This window comes from Danio aesculapii, chromosome 2 (assembly GCF_903798145.1).
Source record: "Danio aesculapii chromosome 2, fDanAes4.1, whole genome shotgun sequence".
Taxonomy (NCBI): Eukaryota; Metazoa; Chordata; class Actinopteri; order Cypriniformes; family Danionidae; genus Danio; species Danio aesculapii.
Window position 1 is genome coordinate 21,745,605 of NC_079436.1, and position 24,980 is coordinate 21,770,584.

Genomic DNA, 24,980 nt, shown 5'->3' on the forward strand with positions numbered 1-24,980 from the left:
ATTAGGAATAAATGTCATCCTTATAAGAAATGAACTCCCACACATACACAAGCAAGCAAAAACACACAAAGACACGCTGAGTTTAGAAGGTTTTATTATATTTTTTTCGTGATAGCATTTAATTTTGAGAACACAGCAAATAAAGTTGAGGGTCACAAAGTTACTCCAGGTTTGGCTTTATCACACCCCTTTCACAACAGACAAGATGTTCACCATATATTTATTAACAACATAGTGCCAAGAGAAAGCAAGTCTTTACACAATCACTCAGACACCTAAATTAATGTGGATCTGCACTGACTTTACACTGCGGACTGAATTGGAGAGAAAATGAACTTTAAAGACAGGAAAGAAAAACAAAACTCTTTATATGCATACAGATGCATGCATACGTGACGACTTGTATGGATGTATAGGCATAGGTATGTATGCGTGAGTGTCTGTCTAATGGATAAGTGAGTCTAGCGTTATCATATGCAATATGCGATTGCACGTCAATCACTGAAATGATCCTGCGGAACATGAATATGTTATTTCTGTTGACGTCCCAAAATCTTTTAAGGCAAACAGCAGATCTAGTTCTGGAGAGTTGATCCATAACTGGAGCCATGATTTTTAGAACACAGGTAAACACAAATTTGGCATTAAAATAGGTATATAGAGCCATAGTTTCTATACAGAGAGGAGTATCAGGGGCACGGATACGAGGGGTCAAGGCAGATGGCAGGACCAAACTAAAATAAATGAAGTAAAAGATTACCTTAAAATGGTGTCAAAGCGTTTTTTTGGAAATATCGCAATACTGTTGCAGTTTTTCAAGCTCTATTCATACAGTATAGAATTTAAGCAAATTCATTACAGAATTCTAGCTCGGTCAACGTACACCAAAGCAAGAAATGATAACTATATATACAGAATGTGAATGATAAATACAGATTTAAAACAGTCCTGCTTCTTTTTCTTCACTTTAATAACAGCCGTTCCTTTTTTTATTTAATTTTATTTTTAGACCAGCTCTACGATCCTTTTTATTTTGACTTCAGGGTTCACCACAGTTTTCATTGAATTCACCCACATCAACTGATTAAAATACTATAGATGACTTTGTAGTGTTTAATACAGTTCAAACGGGCAAAAAACAAAAACAAACAAACAAAACGAACAACTTGCTGAAAAAAACAAAACAAACATGAATAGATTTACCATTATAACTCCAAAGCTCCTGCCTTTTTCCTTACTAGTAACCATATAATGTCTGCTGCAGCCCAAACAGGCTTCAGGAGTTTGTCAGGAGGTTTGAAGAGGACCTGGACTTTATAAATATACTTGTTTTTTTTTGTCGTTTTTGTTTTTGGACAGCCATCTAATATAAGATCTGAATCCGGGGCCTGGGCTGTGGGAGGTTAAGAAAATGTTAGTGAGCCCGACCAGTCCAGTAGAAACGTAAGGGGCGGAGGGAGACGTGGAGGAGACTGGAGGGTAAAGGGCAGAGCTCAGCAACAGCCCCCTCCGGCTTGCTGTCCTCCCTGACTGCCGCCCATCGTGGAGTTGGTGGCAGCATGCTGGGGTCCAATCTTAATGCCGTTAGCCTGCGCACACAAATAAAAATAAATAAATAAATAAAAACCACACTTCAACACTCGGCTTCATTTTAGAAGACAAGACCTCACAAAAGTTAAAAGAGCTCATGTGAAAGCATGGTGATTCAGTACTGTCACATAACGCTGTATTAAGCAGAAAATACCAGCCCCTGTAGGCCTGAATTAGTGGGCTGCTTTTGTCAGCGCTGAGGCGGGAGAACCTCTGGAGTGTTATTCCAGCAGCTACACAGGGAAACCTGCCAGAGCTTTAAAAACACACGCACACACACCCAAGCTGGTGGCACTTTCATTCATCACACAAAAGGCAACCACCGAGCCAACTTTTCCCTTAAGCGGGCTCGCGTTCAAAACCGGCACGTCTTAGCGAGGTTGTGCTTTTGTAACATTCTCAGGAAACTCCACGTTGCGCCAAATCTGATTTATAGTGATCTGGGGTGAGCTCACATGCGAGTCTTCAGGTTCTTGGCCAGGATCTGTATCAGCTGATGCGGTTTGGACCATGTGCCTTAACAAATTTTTTTTTTGACTTTTCCTACTACCACAATAAAATAGCTGCAGTGGCCTCACCTCCATCAAACCGGCTGTAACTTACAAGATGTGAGGAATTTATGTCTTGGCCAGCAGCCAGTGGAGAGAAACTGAAGGGCCGGAGGGCTTGTGTGGAGCTTCTTCTCTGGAGAACATCTGCGTCCATGATCCTTCTGCTACCTCTCTATTCAGTTGTACATTAATAATCGCTGTCGAAACGGTCACCGCTATTACAATCCTAAACATTTTTTATCAACTGTTACAATGCCTGCATCACATGCAAACCAGTACAATAATATCAGCTACACTCCATTGGTTATTACATGAAAATTTGCATAGATTTAGGGACTACAATGTGGCTACTGTGAGAAAACGTCACTAGAGTACAAAGGGTATCAACCATCTAATGTGAGACCTAATGTGTTAACCTACTTTGTAGATGTTAAAGATTAAAGTGTTTGACATACGAGTAGCAGAGGTTTACTATAAAATGAAAGCTGCATTGAGTAATTTTGTCTGAAATTAAATGTTTTTAATGAATGTAATGTCAAGTGCTTCTATAGTGGAATTTAGGGTTGCAAAGTTCACCGGTACTATGGTAGTATCGCGATACGATGGCTCCATAATACTGGCGGTACTGCTGCTGTAGTTTGTTAACGGTAGTATCGTCAGTAACGGTGTATCTACAATAGATAACGTTGCATGTGGAAAAGTCACTAAAATGCTCACGCTTGTGCAACAATGGATCACTTTGCTTTGATTTGATTTAATAGTCTCTGGAGCCCTTTAAGGTTGGACATTTTCTGATGTTTCGAACTCGCATCTGAATCAGTTCATTTCTGCTCCTGTCAATATGATTTAGTAGCTACAACAACCGCGATTATCTCTAAAAAAAGAACCACTCACAAAGTGAAATTTTTAATTACTTTGGATTGTTACCTGATAAGACTGAAAAAAAAAAACAATAGATGAAAAACCCCAAATAGCAACAGGAAACATTGAAACAAATTGACCACTTCATATACCCTAATTGTGTTGGACAAATGCTCTTTTTGTAACAAATTTCATTCGGTATAATTTGTATCTTTATTTTAATGTAATTTTTTGGTCAGTTATCTACAAAAGTTGGTCTATTTGTTGAATTTAATTTACATTGCATCTACATGCCAACTAATTCTCAATAGATTATAAGTAGACTGTTAGGTTCGGGTTGGGGTTAGTGTAAGTTGCCATGTACTTAGTCAGTTAAATGTCTGTTAAAGGAACAGTAACAGCAGATATTAAGCAGACAGTCAACTAATACTCAAATCGACCATCAAAATTAAGTGTTACCAAAAAAAAAAAAAAAAAAAAAAAAAAAAAAAAAAAGTATACATTTTTCAATAATAAGGGAATTATGAATTAACTTCAAGTAGGCCTATTATAACATATAAAATATAGTATTTCTGACAATTATCTTTATAATTTGAGTTTTGAATTACAGTCTCTCAATACTACTTGGCATCATGATACTTCAGCTGCTATGGTATAGTAACAAGAATTAATGGTATCGCGACAACCCTAGTGGGATTATTTCAGATCTAGTAGCCGTGTAACTCGTCATATCCATAAACATAGAATAACTCCAGCTTTAATCTTCAACAAGAGGAACATTTTAACAAATTAATTTGTTAACCTTACAGCAACAAAACTTACATACAACATACATGTGTGCACATTTTCAATGCCACTAGTGTCCCAAACGAAATAAGGAAAGAAATGTATACAAAAATTGGAAAAAAAAAGTTTAACCCAACAATAGGCTCCACGCACAGCTAGAGTTTTAAAGCCGACGATAAACTTCTGGTAAAAACATAATGTGGCTATTTTCAAGGGTTTCAAGGTTGTTTTTACAGCATTGATGTTGTAATGTAAATACAATACATTCAGTTAAATAGACTTAAGCATTCACTTAGTTGCTCAAGTGTGAAACGAGATGAAAAACGGTTGTATCCACTAGCACAGTCAGTATCAACAGGCTAGCGTAGAAACTGCATTGAAAATACTGTGATAAAATAAACTGTCATATTTTAAAGACATGGCTTGGGGGGTGGATTGAATTTAATGCAGTGCTTCTTGTACAAACTGAGTCCCACTTCATATTGTATGCCTAACAGGCAGTAAAGATCGCTGATTTTTTGATTTTTAAAGAAATCAGACCTTAAATGTGGCAATTTTGTGATGGAAAGACAGTTCACAGGAAGCCATTGGGCTGCCTGTCTGAAAATTAAAAGTCTGTGTGCTTATAGCCCATTATGCTTACCTCAAATGGACTCCATTGGTTAATCTGCTCAAAACCACTGTCTACCCGTTTCATTTTACCTTTTGAAGAAATCTTTGAAGAACATTTTTCTATTATCTTAGTCTAATAAAACAGTTAAATAGTATTTTATAAATGAAAAAAGGTCATCTAGAACTAAAGTCAAAATGCTGAGAGTTTCTAAAAATCACCCACAAGACCATACACAACAGATTTCACAGTAATGCAACAGGAAGTCCTCTTGACCCATTTATTTTTAACCCGTAATAACAAACAAAGAATGCGCTTCCTTGTTATATAGGTTACCTCGTTGTTTATATCAAAGACTCCCTCCTGGATCTTTTCATAAATCTCCTTGGCTGTGTTGATAAATGCCTGAAACACACACACACACACACACACACACACACACACAAAAAGGGATATTTTATCCACAAAACAAGATAAACTCACTGAAACACTGGACACAAAACAATACCTCACACAATCAATGTAGCTCATGAATAAATGAGTGAAATAAAATAGATTGGAAAAACTCTGCATGTCCAAACAGTCAGGATTTCTCACAGCTGAAGGCTGGTGCCCCCATCTGGCTGAAAGTGATGATGACGGTCTACTATTCCTCGAATCAAACACACTCACTCTGGTCACCCGTTGAAAATAAACATGGCCGAGTGCGCGGATCACCTTTAAAGTGTTAAGACCTGCCACTGGCACTTTGTAGCCTAATTAACGGAGCTGCTTTGCTTTTTTTGGTGCAACTGCCTCTCCGCTCTCCAGAGCAATCAGTCCTCTGCGGCTCAATTACCACCAGGAGAGAAAGCCATGGCTGAGCAAGCGCTGCAGATGTGTGAGCTGTATCCCTCCGATGTGTGTGTGTGTGGCAGGGAATCTATGAATATGCATGAACCCTAAATAGGAGATTGAAACGTCATAAAGGGGTGGGGGGAAGGGTCAGGAGAATTCACACGACACTAATGAGACAAATTAATCATTGAGGCGACTTTGGGTGGGTGGTTAGATGGATGGATGGGGGAGGGACTTCCTCAATTTAACACCCCCCCCCCCATCTTTTTAAAGCCATCCCTAAGCCCTGCTTTAGCTTCTTGGCTTCTGCCGCAGAAATCCCAGTGTTTTTCTTCCCAGTCTGCATGTCCCTAGGGTGTTATCTATGTGTGTGTGTGTGTGCACATGTTTTCACACGGGAACCCAAACATAAATCACGACACAGGCACTGGAGACTGGGGAGTCACACAGGTGGTGTTTTACCTCTTCTACGTTTGATGCGGTCTTTGCAGAAGTCTCCATAAAGATCAGGCCATGTTCTCTGGCAAAGGCCTCTCCTTCCTCTTTCTTCACCTCTCTCCGTGACTCCAAATCACTGGCATGGAAAAAAAGCAGATTGGTTTTTAATTGCTAGATTATTCTGCACTGAAATGTATTAAACTGGTCCTTAAAAAATTGGGGTGAGGGATTTTTTAAAAATGGTTGTTACAAATTTGCCATATCAAAAGATGAACGACTGTATTACAGTTTCCACAAAAGTATTTAGCAACAGAAAAATCTGATATTGCGATAGAACTGGGCCGATAAACATTATATTGTATATATTATATCGAATCGCGATAAAATTAATGTCAATATCAATGATACACTCTGGACTTTTTTACTCTGTATTGACCTAACTGCCAATCACACAGCTGAAATGTGCAACAATGGGAATCTAGAAGTGTGTTGATATTAAAGATGCATGGAATTTTCAGCCACACAAAATTTATCGGCCGAAAATGTGTTATGCCATTTAATGGACCCTCTTATTTTTGTGGCTTCAGTCATTGTAGGGGTACTCTTAAATCTGTAAGCATTAACAATGATCAAAATTCATATCGTTATCGTTCAATATGAAAAATAATTATTGAAATTGTATTGTTATATCGCACAGCCCTATATTGCAATAACTTATTTTTCGGAGAATATTTTGGGGGGGGCTAATAGTATTCAGGTACAAAAAATTGAATGATCGCAATGCAAAAAATTCTGGTCTCATTTCTAGTCCAATTACCTAAAAAAAAATCTCAGATCAAGTAAAAATATTGTTTTGTTGTAAATTTCAGATGAAATAAGGCAAAATTAAGAGTTTTTATTTAAAACAAGCAAAATTATCTGCCAGTGGTGTAAATAATTAAATAAGTAAATAATGTTGTTTTTGCTTTGAAATATAGATATTTGGGTAACGCTTTAGTTTAATTATTATTAATTCATGCTATTATTAAGATAATAACTGTTCATTAGTAGTTCTAAAATATGATCTTATTCTGCATGCCTAATCCTACCTATAGCCCAAACCAAACTTCTATCTTACTAACTATTAATGAACGGGTAATTAGTAGTTTATCAAGCTAGTAGTGTTAGTTAAATGTTTGTTAATAGTGTGAATTGTGACCTAAACTAAAGTGTTCCCGATATTTGGACTAGAAACAAAGACAAAAATTCTAAGTAAGCAAAACATTTTTGTTGTTGTTGCATAAATCGTATAAATACAATGATGAAATATTTGACTCCTGGTCAACTATAATGCAGACTTAACATTGCATGTCTTTGCGATGAGACCATTGCAGATACGCACGTTGCGATATCGATGCTGAAATGATATATTGTGCCACACTACAACAGTATTTACATTTTAAAGTTGTAATCAAGTTAAAAAAAAAAAAAAAAAAAAAAAAAAAAAAAACATTACATGATCCCAAATAACGTTAGATCAGGGGTCACCGACCCTGTTCCAGGAGACAGATTTCTGCAGATTTCAATAGCAACCCTGATCAAACACACCTGTCAATAATTATCAGGTGATGTTTACTAATTATTTGGTTCAGTTGTGTTTAATCAGGGTTGTAGTTAAACTCTGCAGACAGGTAATGCCACAGTCACATTAGAGTTTGTTTCTAATGTTCTTTGTTTCTTAAATTCTGTCGTATGGCACTGCGAAAAGAGGCGGGATTAAACAAGATAATTAAACATTCGAAAAGTCAGCGATTTCTGTCCAGAGAGGTCATGTTTTGAACTTCGATTGGTCTCATGAGTCATGTGACACGATTTACAAGTCAGAGTTCACCAAGCTTTAACTTTCCAATTCAGCAAATTGCAAAACTTATCACACGAGCTTGCGTTTCCGGTCTGCCGCATTCGCATGCATATGAATGGAAGTCTCTGTTAGATAGTGGTGTAGTGCAAGGTGGTAACGTAAATGAAATCAAACAGCATTTCCTACATAGCAACCACATGCTAAATAGCTACCAATATTATGCAAGAGAACAAATCTAGTAATAATTAGCCACTTGGAATGAACATTACGGAATGAGCATTAGCTAATAATTATGCTTGGTTGAAAGTTGTAATGAATCTGCTATTTTCAATGTTTGACAGATAGCAGATGAATCTGCTATCTGTAAAGAGGTTTTCTGTATTGTATTTGTAATAAATAATAATTGAATGTGTAATCAAATAGATCATGCACGTATATATATATATATATATATATATATATATATATATATATATATATATATAGTATTTAGAATAATACAAATATAATAAATACAATAAAAAAAACAACAACATTCAAACATGTTCTATTACATCAGATGTTTTATATTATGATAAGATAAAATGACAAATTGCATTTATTCTCATTAGTTCCATCTCAATACCACACAATTAATGTTATGTGCAAATAAATCTGCCCTTAAATTGTCAGACAAAACAAATGTACATATATAAAATGATTCCACACTATAACTACCAAAAACAATAATACGTGCTGACCTTTTATTTCCGATGAGCATGATGACCATGTTAGAGTTGGAATGTTGACGAGCATCTTCTAACCAGGTTGTCAAGTGATTAAAAGTGTCCCTTCTGCAACACACACACACACACGAAGAACATAATCTTTAATACGTTTATTTATTGCCAATTCAGCAAATCATAACTATTTCATGCCAAGACTATTTTAGATAAAAACATATTTCATAATACAAACAACTTCATAATACAATAAGAGATGACAATAAATAAACATTTAGATATGATTTTTTCCAGGTTCCATGCATGATAAATAACATGCAATTCTTATTGGGGATACGTTATTAAAAACATCCAAAGCGTTGTCAGTATAGAAATCTTGTCTAGTAGTCTTTAAACTTCACATTCCAATAAAAAAATAAATAAATAAATAAAAATAAAAGTTTTAGAACAGTGGCCTACTAGCCAGGAGAACAGAAACAGGAGTCTAATCTCACCTTGTGATGTCATAAACTAGCAGAGCTCCAGCTGCACCTCTGTAGTAAGACCTGGTGATTGAGCGGAAGGACTCCTGTCCGGCCTGAAACACACACACACAATGATCACACTACCAGAAAACAGTCAGGTGCCAGCGGTGTCCACTCGATAAATTGCATTTTCTCTCTGCGCGCAACCCATCTTCACTTCAAACCCTCCAGGAGAGTGTTTGACCACAATGATTTCCTCTGCTTGGTCCCACAATGCTTTTCTGACGCCTGTCTGATCACCGGGCCCCCGGCGCATGGCCGCCGCTCAACGGTATGTCACAGTATAAGAGGCCCTCTGGTCAAGCCAGTCCCTCTGACAGCAGGCAAATAAGCCAGGAGCCCGTATTTGAATTCAATAAGCCGTTCCCCGGGGCAGCTGTTAACATTAGAGTTAATGGAGCCCATTGTGAATAAATGATGAATGACACCGTTATGCCTGCCATCTGCTGGAGTGAAAGGTTACAGGAAGGCCAGACATGCAGATTTCTCCTGTTACTTCATCCATCCTCTCCAGTTTTATCAGAGCTTGATGAAACAACCTTGAAGTAAATTATTTATGGAGCATTTAAAGGCACGGCGCAAGGGTGACATCATTGCATAGAAACCAAAGAGAGCCATCACTGCATGATTACCCATAATTATCCAGACATTAGATTTTTTTCATGAGATCATGCCTCACAAACCGCCTATAAAAAGGAAAGCAGACTGTTCTGTGTTTTTAATGTGGCTGTATTTAACTTGATGAGATGCATTCACATGTACATAAATGATGTTTTAAGAACTTTCAAAAAAACAAAACTGAACAAAAGAAGATAAAAGTACTTAAAAAAACAAAAGATGTGAAATATAAAACCAACTCTTGAGGCTGACAACATTATGATGAAGGCTGATACGTTGTCTCCCTCTGCTGGCTGAAATGTCTGCATTTCTTCTGCTCATGCTCATGATTCTCTGTAAATATTGACAGCTGTACTGTAAAAACACGTTTACATGCTGACAAAAGCACCGATCCAAGACAAACGAGACAAGGATATAAAAAAAAAGCCTACATTTAAACAAACATACATTCTAGAATAAGGAGTTCTTGGGAAAAGAAATATGGCTCCATTAAAGATGGCCCATTTTATATGCATGTTGTTTAACAAAGTTGAGTCTTTCAATATAAAGAGTTGAAGCTGAAAAATCAACAATATAACTAAAAACATAGATACAATTACTTAAATGATTGGGGCCAGTAAGGGTAAAGAAGTCAAGTTGTTTATTAAATTTGCAAATAAAATTTATTTTAAATTAAACCATGTAAAAATGTAGAAAAGCTAGTGAGAATGTGAGATTATAATACAATAAACACATATTTACACTGCCGGTCAAACGTTTTTTTTCCAATTGTTTAAGAAAATGATTCTGTTCATCAAGTCGGCATTTAATAAATGCAAAAAAAAGTAAAATATTTATTAAAATTTTAAATAACTGCTTTCTTGTGTGTAGTTTCAAATAAAAGTATTACTCCAGTCCAGTAATTACTGCTTTTATTACTTTTACCATTAATAAGAATAACAAATAATAGTTATAAATATAACATATAATATAAATAAATATAAAATATCATAAACAAATATATAAATAAATATAAAATACAATATAAATAAATATATGGTATTCTTTTTTAGCATTACTCTGGTCTTCGGGTTGAGGATCCTTAAATATATATATATATATATATATATATATATATATATATATATATATATATATATATATATATATATATATATATATATATATATATATATCCTTTAAAACTAATTTAAATCCTTTAAAAGCATGTTAGCTTTATACAAAAAAAAAAAAAAAAAAAAAAACTTTAAACTCGTACCTAATAAATCCAGTAATTCCAAAAAGTCTCTTAACTTTTCCACATAAGCAATTTTAAGTTCAAGTAATAATTCATAATAATACCATATTTCCTGTAATTTGAGTTAATTTAGTTTGATAAATGTAGAGAACGTGAAATACGAGACAATTTCCCTTTTAGAAAAATAAAGGGACAGTTCACCCAAAAACGTATAATCTGTAATCATGTACTATTCCATGACTTGTTCCAAACTACCTGAAGTTTTTAATGATGTTGAACACAAATGTAACCATTGACATCCATAGTAGGATAAACTAGTATGAAAGTCAACAATTACATGTCCCCACTTAAAACTGGTTTGGAACAAATCAAGGGTGAGTAAATGGCTGAAGTTTTGGATGAACTGTCCCTTTAAACATGTTACAGACTACAGATTCTTGAATGGTAGCATAGGAACAAACCAATAAAAGTGCAAATTCAAAGATACATTTAAGCAGAACTAAAACACGAGTACAAGTACTACGTGTCTAGCTGTATTGGCTGATATGGGTGTCTAGAGAAAAACCAAACTTGTTCTGATAAAATAATAATAATAATCTCTCACCATCAGCGCTTATGCACCTGATATAATGATTGTTGACATGTCTTTGGAGAGAGTTTTGAATTTATTGCCATATCAGCGTCTCATGTCAAAACCAGGTCAAATTTACAAAATTTTATAAATATCCCTTTTGTATTACAATTAACAAAAATATAATAATAAAAAGACCTCATTACCAGCAAGAATTAATACACAATATAAAAATCCAAAACAGTTTAATGTTTACTTTAATAAAAATAGTACCATTTTGAAGGATTCTCATTTAAAAATAGTTCCTCCTTAAAAATAAGTCTCTCCAGATAAAAATGGTTGTCTGATATTATAAAAAATAGTTTAAATCTTCAGTTTCTGTTGCAATATTGACAATTGGGCAAGGCTTTGGAAATACAGCATGTGGATGATTGCATGCCGGCATCAGGCCCCTGATAGAACATTTAGCTTCACCAACTGACAGCGGTATAAAAATTATAACTAAATTATGAAGAAAAAAAAATATTTACTTGATGTAGATATTTCCTTGAGGGCTTTTAAAGGTCCGGATATTCACTAGTAAAGTGTTTGTGGTGGTGTGTTTATTTCCTGTCTCTCCAAACACCTAAGTCACATGACATATTCAGGGTCATGTGACTGCCTCAAAACAACCTGACTGCAGATTTGAGCTTCTGTGAGCAGACCGAAGCATATTGCTGCATTGGCATTTCATACAACCAAATCTGTCAAATCAGGAAACCCTTGTTCCCCAAACACTGTCTCTACTGTTTCAGTTTCATATCACAGACTCCTATATCATCTACTAAAGTAATGAAACCAATCTGAATGATCACACTGATATCAAAATAAACAAACAGCCAAGCAAAACAGCTAAACCCAAATAAAAGCATGACTAAACTTACCGTATCCCAGATCTGAAGTTTTATCTGTTTGCCATCTATAGTGATCATTCGCGCTCCAAATTCAACACCTGTCAAGACAAATGAAAGCAGAGCTTGATTCATGACTCATGCGACAACACAGGAAGCTGAACACATCACCTCAGATTTGCATCAACACTTGTGAACAGATTTGTTTCATTTCTGTGTTAAAGGAACACTACACTTTTTTTGGGAAATTGGAAAATGTATCTTTACAAGTCACCTTCAGTTAAAACAGTTGAGTAAGTTGCAGAATTTTTTCAACCCACTTTTAGCTTAGCATAAATCATTAAATTGGATTATTAGCATCTTGATCAAATTTAAAAAAAAAGTATAAAGCCGCTTCCGAAATCACATACTTCCATACTATATAGTGTGCTATAAACAGTATGCGAGCCAAGTAATATGACTGAATTAATAGAATTGGAAAAAAAACAGTATGTGAGAAGTACCTACTACTTCCGGCGGAATTCTAAACCCTGGTTTATACTCGACGTGTGTGCTTGTTCGCTTGAGTGCACGTGGCGAATGTGACAACATCACAGAGTTTTCGAATGTTCGCTTTTAGTGCGCGCGACATAATTTCGGCTGGCGGTGAGTAGGGCATTTTTTGAGACTCGAGCGAACAGTGCGCTGCATTGATTTGGGTTGAATATGAACCACTTTGAAGAGATTTTGTCTGAAACGGTATGACTTGTACAGACATCTTTATGACCTGTGATCAGAGAGATAACCAGATGATCAATAATTCTTGGCAAGAAGTTGCAACAGCAGTGGGAAAGGAGAAAGTTTTTGTTAAAAGGTTTGGAAAAACCTGAAGGATAAGTTTATTAAAACCAAAAGAGGCCATGATAAAAGTGGAGACCCAGGTACACAATTATAGAAATATGTTTTTCTCACCAGTCATAGATTTTACACTGATGTATTTTGTTTAATTTTGAATTTTAAACAATTTAATAGTTACAAAACTATAATAAAGTCACATAATTATATCTTTGATAACTGGAAAGGAATATTTAAACCTATCGGTTTACAATATACTGATGCCCAGTTTCTCTGGGCTTTATTGGTGTAATCACGTGGGACCATTATTGCCCTTTTAGCATAAGTGTAGGACAAAAACTAGCCAGACAATAATGTGTGAATTGTGGAGTGGGCTAAATCTAAAAAACATCTGTATTTTTTAGTAAGTGTGATTTTTTTGCGATAATAAAACATATATTTATAGAGCAACCCATGTTCTGTTGTCATTAATATTTTAATAAATTGTAATGGGTATAACTGTCTGAGATATGAACAAAAGCAAGTGATGACCAATAATTATTTGCTAGAAATAGCAACAGCAGTGGGAAAGGAGGAATGTTTAAGTTAAAAAGTTTGGAAAAACCTGGGGGATACATTTGTTTATGCCAAAAGAGGCCATGGCAAAAGTGGAGACCCAGCTACACAATTACAGAATATGTTTTTCCACCAGTCATAGCTTTTACACTGATGTGTATGTTTGTGGAGCGGGCTAAATAAAAAAAATACAAAAAATCATCAGTATTTTTTTAGTAAGTGTACTTTTTTTCTGCTTTTATTCTTGCCATAATAAAAAAATATTTGCAGAGCAACTCATGTTCTCTTGTGATTAATTACTTGTGAGTAATAAACTTTAAATGGTAAAACTGTCCGAGATATGAACAAAAGCAAGTGATGCTTCAAAGTTTGATTAAAAAAAAATCTTGAATGGTTATAAAAATGCGTATAATCAATAAAATAATGTATAAAAACAATAAAAAAATTAGTTAAAAAATATTGAATGATATTGTGATATGAAGTAGTTCCGGAAACTTCCTACTTCTCCGTTTATCCGTCTGATACACTGATACAGTGGGTTTCTTTTGACTGCCCCTTGTCGTTTTAAAGAATATCACAACGGCGAACGCAGCAAGTATAAAAGACTCATCCATTTCGCGAGGTGCACAAGCAGTTAGTGGAGGTGCGCGATGCGGTGCCAGGCGAAAGTATAATTCCAGCTTCAAGTGCGCATCAGATGGATGTTAGGCTATCCCATGATGCACCGCGAGAGAATTAATGAATGGTAGCGAAGCGATGCACAGGTAGGTCCTGTGATAATGACAAAATGGCAGATGTAGTACATAAGAGTTCCATTCATATTACTGACATTCATACTGTATAGAACGTACATTTCTATACGGTCGAGTAGTAAATTCAAATGCAGTACCTTCTGAGTAGCAAGTGATTTCGGACACAGCCCAAGAGGTCTGATAATTTTACTTTTTTTTTTTTTAAAGACTCTTTTCACACATTAATACATAATCGACAATTATGCAGAGCTTAAAGTAAAAAAAAACAACTTTTTTAGATTATAAGTTAAATCAAGGCCATTACCACTTATTTTTTCTTTTTTTCTGGGTCGTAAGCAAAGTCCTGCAAACTCTTTCTTTTTAAGACATTTAGACCAGAAGATGGAGCTGGGACAGTGGAGGAGGCTGAGGGTCTGCTGTTTGTCCAATCATGTTTTTTTCTTCCATCAAATTAAAATATCAGGCTACCTTAAATCGATCGCTCTTCAGTAAATATGTATTTAATTAATGCTCCACTGTTATTATTATTTCACAAAACTTCTGTCAACATGTTTAAAAGTCATTAGATTATATGTCTTATAATTATGACTTATTTCCTCCGTCTCACTCGCGGTTCATGTGCGCACGCTGGGTGTGATGAAAGAAAATGACAATGAACCTCAAGGCTCATTTGTTGACTTTTTGTATAACAATTCTGTTGTTTACAAATGCTATTGCTTTAATCTGCATACATGTTTTATAAGCTATAAAATTAAAGCCTCAGTTTGGTGCGAAGTTATTATTTTACAAAAATCAAGAAAATCTTTGGATTGGTTTGTAGATTATGTAAGTTATTTTAAAAACTGATATTATATTAGAACTATTAATAACTGTAGTTTTCCAAATGGAAAAAAGGTTGGTTTGTTGGTTGTACACCAAATCATTAATAGCTTATTTGTTACGTTTATGACGCGACTCCATGCAGCACAGAGGCCATCAGCATCTGCGCTGGTTTGTCTCAACTCATCGGTGTCAAACTGTGACCAGAAATATCTTTTTTTCATTTTGCTTCTCTGGCAAAATTCGTCTGTAGACACGCGTGTTTGCATGTGTTTCTGTCCCGAGAGTTAACAACTATTTGTTGCACATTTAGGTGCTGAACACAAAGAGCACGCCTTTCCAAAAACGGGAGGCGTATCGCACTGCCTTTTATGTTGACAAGAAAAAAAACTAACAAAAAAAAAGATGCAAGGTGCTCTTTTTTTATGTCACTAGGAAACAACTGAATCAGCTGACCCGTATTGTGCGCGAGTTGCGTTGCTGTCGATGTTATAATTGTAATTTTTAATAATATTGTGATATTCAAGATCTGAAAAGTCATACAGCACTGGATAACTTGAAACAGCGACCACAAATCTCTCTGCTATCATTAAAAAGTTCGCCGTAGTCACCTTGACAGCACGAACCCTGCTGTCACCCTAACAGAAACCCTGCAGTGCTTTCATTTGATTGAAGAATGAAAAAGACGCGACTGACGTAAGACACTTTTTCCCCTCAAGCACACAGCTTGCAACGGCAAAACGTGAGGCGCCCAGGGCGCATAAGCAGCACGTATGCGTAAAACACTCGCGGCTGTGAGTAAACCATTCAAAAGATGCCCCTCTCAACACAAAGTGCTTTCGTTGTGATCGGCCACTTACGCAGCCAAAATTTAAAAATATATAAAATAATATTTTTAAATTGTTTAACTGATACCATTAATCAGTTACAAATGCATCCTTTTGGTTAATGGTTAATCGATTATTTTAAGCATCCCTAATTAAACCGCATGCGCAGGTTAAAATTTATTTATTTTTTTTCCCTCAAGGCCGACCGCCGGAGATCCGGGACAGTGCTGAAATACTTTAAGCCCTGCTTATGGTTTCAACCAGTAACATTGGCGATATTTTAACTTGCAGTATATTTACTAAATACTGATTGTAAGAACTAATCCTGAATTAAACATTATTCATATACTGAATATAAATGTTAATCCACCAAGTGGTGCCTATAGAACAGCAAAAATAATGGTGTTGTCTTGATTAGTTGTTAGTCTTACCCAGTGTTTCCTCTAGGATTTTTCCAGCTATGGCGGCAGACTTTTTTTACACAGATCTACCAACTACCTGTGGCGTTATTTCAATGACAAATGTCGTGAGCGCAATATTACGAGTCAAGATCGCATTTATGTAATAGCCTACAGCATGCGAATGTCTTTGCTTGTGCGCCGATTTCCTCTGCGTGCAAAGCTTCTTGCGTGCCCTCAAATACGCGCTGCTCAAGCGCACAGTGTTGCCAGACTGGGCGGTTTCCCGCCCAATTGGGCGATTTTGAATTTACATTTGCGGGTAAAAAGTGACATAGGCGGGTAGTGAAAATTTGGGTGGCTTTGCAACGGCGTGCCCACCAGCCCCAAGCTGCCCTTATAAACCAGTTTTGATCTCCCAAAGAGATGCCATAGCACCACTTCTTCGCATACATATGCTTAGAACAGTCAGGGCCGGCGCGTCCATAGAGGCGACCTAGGTGGCAGAATAGAGAGGGGGGCGTCCGCATCACCTCCCTCACCACCCACATCCTCAGTTATAACCGCGACCCCCCCACCCCGAGTCCTTACTTTGCTAACGGGTCACTTTCGTTTTCACTTTCGGGTTGAGGGCGGCGTGATAGTCTTTTGCCTAGAGCGGCAGTTCAGCTTGCTCCGGCCCTGAGAACAGTGTATAAACGCTTGTGATCTCGACAGCTTTTAGGCTGGAAACAGTCAGCATCATCTGGCAACACTGAGTGCAGATCTTCTTGTGGGCTCTCAAATAAACACTATTGAAGTGCGATTTAGTGCATTTATGTAACGAGTATGTCTCCAACATTTATAACATTTGCTAGGAATATTTATGAATGTCTCCAATAGACCTAACGAGCGGTTTTAATGCGTCCTGAAGTAAAGTGAAACAGCGATACATCGTGTTTGCTGGCCTCACGTACCTGTTAGTCAGCATGTCACCTTAAAGGGTTAAACAAATGACGCACAGCACTACTACGGTCAGTTACAGAAAGGTTCACGCGGTTATAATTCACTTACCCTTTAATATGTTTTGGTGCGATTATCACCCGCTGGTAAAAAAATTTAATGTTTTGAATGAGAAGCTGTAATGTAGCCGTGGCGGGATGAATTTTGGCGTGGCGCCCCACCATGGAAGAATGAATGTAACGGAAACCATAGTCTTACCACACTAAACTGATGTCAAATCTAGCAGGATTTTATTGACTTATTCGCAAATTAAATGCAAGCAATCTTTAGCATACAACTATACATTGTATAATCAAAAATGAAATGCCTTCTAAAATAGCATTTAAGACTGGTGAAAACACTGTATACTCTCTTTCTGTAGTAATAATCAAGGGAACTTGACCATGACTGCAGCAGGTACAATATTACGCAGCACCTAAAAACATTCCTCAGGTAGCCAATTAGGGCTAAATTCGAAAATACCCACTATATCCTAAAATAGTGCACTATTTGAGGGAGCAGCCATTTCTAGTGGTGCCCAAAATCATAGTGAACATTCTGAAGTGCACTCAATCAATCCCATAATAAACTCCAATAATGAGTCTACAACCGATGCACACTGAACAGCTAGAAAATACCCAAAATGCACTGTGAGAGTTTGCAGGCCAAATCAATTTTTGCATCTGACCACAAGATGATTTTTAGTGAAAGTTTCAAAATAAAATATTTTTTTAATTAAAGTAACGTTTGTATGACAGACTCCAAAATTTCATTTGTTCCATTACTAATAGACAGCTCACTAAGTGTTAAATAACTATACCACAGGGTCTGACTTAAAATCTAATCTGTCAGAGGGATTCATCAACCAGCAGCACACAAAAACCGTATTCCTTCCGGTGCACTGAGTGCTCAAATTCACTCAGTGGTTTCATTCACTACTTCAAGTGGACTATATTATTGGACTAATATAGGGAATAGTGAATAAGGGTATAGGGGACGATTTAGGATACAGCATAGGCAACAGAGCTGCATGATATCATTGCACCTGCTGCAGCTATGGTACAGCAGCAAAGTTCCTTGATTATTACGCTGAAATGAGAGTATAGTTCCTAGCCATATCAGCTTAGAAAACAACAACGTTAAATTTTCAGTCTGTAAATGTACATAATGCAACTACAGAAAAGGCTTTTAATAAATAAGAAGTTTCAAATATATTTTTTTGGGAAATTTGTGAGCAAGATGCTAATGGTCTAATTCAATTCAATGATTTATGCTAAGCTATAGACCTGTCATAATATATCAACTTATTACACATGACCTCAATCATTTTTGTTGAAGCAATTTCACCCATATATAAAAAAATAATTCTAGCAACGTGTTGGCTGAATGCGCAACATCTCTATCACTATTGTAAGTATGATTAATAAAAACACTATAGTATTTACTATGAATGACTTTAGTATATATTCAAGTGGGTGTCAGACAACTGAAAATAGATCTGGTACCAGATATTGCAGTCTCTGCTACTTTTTTTACCTTGCAATTTTTTGTTAGCATTTATTACTATTTATTTAGGATAGGCGTTCACATTCTGATTCCAATGCCTAATTGTTAAAATGACTATAATTAAATATTCTTAAGAATAAAATATTGTGTTTTTTTTGGAAGGGTGCACTTGCATTGTGATGATTTTATCTTGTCATTCGGCATTATATATAATGAGTGGCATAAAATGGTCTTAATATGATAATAATATTATTCATCGCAATATATTTTGATGCAATATATCGTACAACAAAAAATACATTTCATGACAGGCCTACTAAGCTAAGCTAAAAGAGCTCTCACCATAGCCGAAGATTGACTAAATAGATTGAAAAATGATCAAATCCAAAACAAGTGCAGTGTTCCTTTATAAAGCTTAATATAGTAATCAAATGTCCTCGGATGAAATTGAATTAATTTATTTAATAGTCTTGGTGGAATGTAATTGTAGATCAGGGGTCAGTGACTTTTTCAGCAAAGAGCCATTTCTGATATTTTTGGCAAATGCATTTTTTAAACAACCATTGGGCTAAATATACATATATATGCACCCCAATATATACTACTACTATAAATATTACAGGTTTAAACAAATTTATTTATTCATGTTCATGCACAACCCAAAAATAAACAAAAACCAAGCATTACATGTTAAGCAAATCCACAAACAAAGGAGGAACAAATTTATTTGAATTCTAATAAACAAACTTTTTTCCTGAAAAGCAAAAAAATTAAAAATAAAGAAACTATTATAATTTTACTATTAAAACAATTACAGAGTTTCTTCAAATGATTCAAAATAAAAGTATGCGGCAATCATTTTGGCTAGTTTTAAAGAACATATATTATTGTTATTATATTAACTGTCACAAATTTTTAAGAACAAAAATAATATGTACTATTATTGAGAAAATAAAGGGCAAAACAACTTGTGTTTCTATGGTAACCACACGCACACTTTGCCCTTTATTGGTGTAGCGATTCAATTTTACCCACAGGACCGCACACACGTGCATTGGTCGAGAAATCCTTTTATTGTAAACCGGGTTTATTCATTTTGCAGTAAAAAAAAAATACAAACAAAAGTAACTGTTATAGTAGTTTCAATAAGATACTGATTTCTAGAGACTCTTATAATTTTTTTTTAAACTTTAAAATATTATTAAAGAGAGACAGCTGGAGAGCCACATATTTTTGGTGGAATAGCCACATGTGGCTCGTGAGCGATTGGTTCCTGACCACTGCTATAGATCTTGTTCATCCACACAACACTTTCGAATATCCAGCGCAATACAAAAACACTTCATGAAAGTTGGCACCAGCCTGCTTCCTGTGCTAATGATCCCCATTCCTGCTGTTTTAATTAAAGGATAAATAGGTGTTTGGGTTAAATAAAAGAGTCTTACCAATAGTGAGATCGTGCACTGGCTGAAAGCGCTTATCTGTGAACTGTAATAATAGGCACGACTTTCCCACACCTGCAAAGCAAACACAGAGGGTCACACGTGAATGGTCAGAATTAGCCTCAGGTCTATACATCTGCTGTATCCCATTACATCAAAATCATTTGTTCCTGGTTTAATTAATTTTTTTAAGCCCTTGAATTTCTGTAACATGAGCATAAGCTGGCCTTCCCTCTCACCTCATTCTCCAACAATATGACATACAACATTCATGTTTTAATTAAAGCCACTGAAGGACCGTTTCATTATGCTATCATTATTAAATAAATTGTAGACAGATCAATATCAGATTAACAGAAAAAGATGCTTTAAACAGGACACACCAGGGCAGGTGAGTGAGACCACAGCATGTCACATCAATTACATGATGGATTGATAGTAAAAACATCTTCTATTCAATTTTCCAGCTAACATTCAGTTTAATGTGAATCAAATCAAATAAAATGAGAAAAGCAATCCCGCACTCTGCTTTCTGCGCACTTCAAACAACATACTTGTTTTTAGTAACAAAATGTCACTTGACGATTTTACTCAATTAATGTACTTCAAGAGATTTTATACGACTGGCGTAACTGAATAAACTCATTTGCCCAAATCAGATTAGAGGACCTGCTATGATACACAAACAGGTTAAACGCTTATGACATTAGGAGGAGGCGTTACCATGAGCAACAGCCGTTGCTAGGCGAGCAAGCAGCATTCAAAGAGGGCTCACAAGAGAAATGTATGGAGACAACATAATGACGAATTTACAATGTGTAATGTGTGTAGCCTCACCTAGAGCAAACGCTACACTCAACCTACAGAACAATTTACAAATTACAAAACACTATTCTTTATTTTAAGATAGTCTTTTATTTATTAATTTACAAATTTTCTATTTATTGTTTTATAATTTTATTCATTTATACGTAATCGCTATTTTATTATTATAGGAAAAACAACATTTGTTTCAAATTTCTTGCACAACAATCTTGTTATTTTTGTAAAAGTTTAACAAACTGATTTAAAAAATAAAGGGATAGTTCACACACAATTGAAGATGTACTCACTTTCACCAAGTTTCTTTATTCTTTTAAACACTAAAGAATATTTTTTTGAAGACAGCTGAAAACTTAACCGCTGACAGGTTTCCAACATTTTACAAATTATCTTCCTTTGTGCTCAACAGTCTGAAACAAATAGTGAGTAAAAGGTGAGTAAATGTTACAATTTTCATGTTTGGGTGAGCTATCCCTTTAACTGTATAGAGGAAAAAAACAGGTTTCATAAAACCCTTGTGGCCTGTTGTTTAGTCTCTAGCGAATAACATAGACAATATATCTGCTAACAGCTGGAAGCTATGATTCAACATAATGCTGTAGTTTTATATGTATGCTAATATTGTCATGGTAAGCAGATGATACCAAACACATACAAATGAGAAAGCGCCAGGTGTGGGTTAAAATGCATTTTCTACACATCACTTATATATTATTAAAAATATTTATTATTTGATTACATACAGATAATTAAAATTACCTATCTATCTATCTATCTATCTATCTATCTATCTATCTATCTCAAGTAGCACAGTTGTATAGTTGCTCCTCTTTTTAACTTAGATTTATTTTATTATTAGCTGGGTGTGATATGAACAAATGTATCTGCTAATTGAATAAACATAGGTTTGTCATTGCACCTTAGTTGTGAACACAGACTAGGCTACATGCAATCTCATGATGCCTAGCCTAGATATGACTAGCTAGATTAAGTTTCAGATGAGCATCATTTGACCTGGGTTGAGCAACATGCAACGGCCTGTTTACATATCACTTTTACACAGCTGTTTAAGAAAGTGAGCAAGTCTGATAAACCCACTTTACCGTCGTTGAGCATCTTGTGAAATGCAATGCATTATTAGAATTTATTATGGCTTCTTTTGAATTATGAACAGCTTAAATCCTGACACAAAGGCAAAAACTTAGGGGGTCACAAGGTCGTACCAGGGGGGTTGTGTAAATACTTGAAGAAAAGCACAAAAAAATATTAATAATAAAATAAATTATCTATCTTTCTAATATATATATAAAAAAATTAAGTTTTCACCAAAATATGGAAACCATTTCTACGTTTTATGTGTAGGCTTGTATTTTAAAGTACTTTGGAAATACTCAAAAATGTCTGTCAATGTGCACAAACAATTACATTTGATTTACCAAAGTCACACAAGTGGCAACACACACACACACAGACAGACAGACAGACAGACAGACAGACAGACAGACAGACAGACAGACAGATAGATAGATAGATAACGCAATAAATTAAAAATGGAAAAGAAAATAATTAACAAGCATTTTTATAAAAGCAACTAATTAAAAACAGATAACTATATTCTAAAGGTTCTAAAAAAAATAACAACACAAACAATACCATGATTTAATAATTATATAAAAAGAAATAAATAGGAAATTAGATTGAAATAAACAATGAAAAACATATAAATAATCAGTATTATAGTAAATACAAAAATCTAAACAAAATAAATTGAAAAGGTCTTTTAACAAGACAATTCTGCTTTTTACATTTTAGGATGACGTCCATCGCATAAAGATGTTCGTATTGGGGGGTTCGTCATTTCTAAAAGACTGAAAGCGCCAGCTCTAAATAACTGATGATTACCAGATGTTTTGATACAAACTCAAGTAAGGCAAAGTTATGAGGAATAAAAGTATAGTCCAACAAAAAGTATGTTTGTCATTGTTTACTCATTCTGAAGTTCTGAACTTCAGAAATGCAAGTCACCGGTTACTAAACTGTTTGGTTATCGACATTTTAAATACATTTAGCGTCATCCTGCAGATGAAAGCAAGGTATTATTATAACATGATTTCATTTTTGGATAAACTGGATCATGTTAACTAGGTATATACACAAGTTGTGTACATAATGTGACAGGTCATAATTAAAGACATGTAAATTAAATAGACTAGGTGGTTCAGTCATAACCACATCTCCACAGTAAGAACATTTCTCCGTCAGTGTACATGTTACCCTATGAAAACATGCTTAAAAATAAAAGGAGCAAAGTAAATTAACCAAAGAAGATGGTAAAAAGAACCTTTTAAAATACCAGAAAAAAAAATAGTCACACTTGATTTTGTTGCAATGGGTTTCAGAACAACAAAATCCTTAACATCCGGTCATAAGTTTAACCCAGACTGTATAAATGTAGCAAAAAAAAGCATGAGATTACTTTAGGACTATTCATAGTGGAGGAAAAAAATACTTTGGAAAAACTGACGAAGTGCCACTTTACACAATTTGATCATTTTGTACAATGTACTACTTACTGCTATCAAATTGTATTGTGAAACACCTCCGCTGCTATACAGGTGGGATACGGTTAAGTTAAGGACAGGTTTAGTGTTTATTGGTTAGGTTAAAGGGTGGGTTAAGTTCCAAAGTCAGTAGGACAAATAAAAACACATGTTGACGCAGATGCAATTAAATCAAGATACTTAATACACCAAGATTATTAACACATTTTAAATTGGCTTTATAATAATATATATATATATATATATATATATATATATATATATATATATATATATATATAGATAAGCCAGTTTAGATAAAACTGACACATTTTACTCTGTTATTTTGTGTATTATTAATGTGCATTGTACTTGATTAAATGAACAGAAATAAATAACTTGGAACCAACCAATACCATAAATCATGTGGACATCTAATTAACGCAATATTTATGCTATATAACAAAAAACGTTCATGAGAATTATCAGAATCTTCTGTGTAATGAGGAAAAAAAACTATTTATAAGGCAGAAATGCATTGACTGTTGTTGTCGTACGTCTTGAGGAAAGGCCTACAGTGACAGAAATCTGATGAGAACACTAGCAGGCCACAAATATGCACAGACATAATATGGCCCTGACTAATAAACGTGTCACTTTTATAATGATACAAACTAATTTCTTTTATAGTAGTCATTACTTATTAAACGCTCTCAAGAAGAAAAAAACGCAGCAGAATCAACGCCATTTTCAGAAAGAGTAAATAGCTGCTAGCGATGTGGGCTATAGCTAACCTGGCTGCTTTTGGCCTTTAGGTTAGCTGGACTCAAGAAAGATGTTAGCAAAGCAAGCAAACACACCGTCAGACGCACTGACAGGTACGCAGCACGTTGCTTTTTCGCTCAACATGTCATGCTATCGTTAACAGAAAGCAGAGATGCTGCTGTCGTTATCGAGGCGGACAGCTGATATGAAGCAGCGTTTAGCCTGTCTGCTAACTCCCCCACCCAGCGGAAAACAAAAGACCGTGACAGCCTTTTAACTGCACGCCGCTGTCGTGACATGAAGCACACGCTTGGAAGTCGACGTTAAGTGTGCGATAAAACGTAGCCCAGAAGCTAATGAGGCAGATGGAGAGACAAAAACAGGCTGTCAGATGTTTCTCCCACCCCTCGCGCCTCTGCTTGAACCACGTCATTGAGTCCAACACTGCGGAAATAAGCGAGTCTCGGCCGCTGCTTACCCGTGTCTCCGATGATGATGTACTTGAAGAGATACGCGTACGCCATGGCCAACCGCTCCCGGATCAACCTGTTTTGGCCTTACTAAAATGGCTCCGTGAAGCTAAAACCGCTGGGAAAGCGTGTGTGCGAGATATGCCTCCGCTAAGCCAGCCCTTTTCTCTCTTCGACGGGAAGGAACAATAAAC

The 24,980-nt window shown here is 35.5% G+C and overlaps 1 protein-coding gene across 1 annotated transcript; it reads right to left on the reverse strand.

Annotated features, from left to right (window-relative positions):
• Window positions 1–77: 77 nt before the first annotated feature.
• Window positions 78–24,977, reverse strand: rab2a (RAB2A, member RAS oncogene family). The gene is made up of 8 exons (XM_056474700.1): window positions 24,795–24,977; window positions 20,193–20,264; window positions 12,109–12,176; window positions 8,730–8,812; window positions 8,254–8,346; window positions 5,698–5,809; window positions 4,735–4,803; window positions 78–1,589 (listed from the first exon to the last, which is right to left on the reverse strand). Exons 1-8 carry the CDS (start codon window positions 24,838–24,840, stop codon window positions 1,494–1,496), a joined length of 639 nt encoding a protein of 212 aa, XP_056330675.1. The 5' UTR covers window positions 24,841–24,977; the 3' UTR covers window positions 78–1,493.
• Window positions 24,978–24,980: the final 3 nt, after the last annotated feature.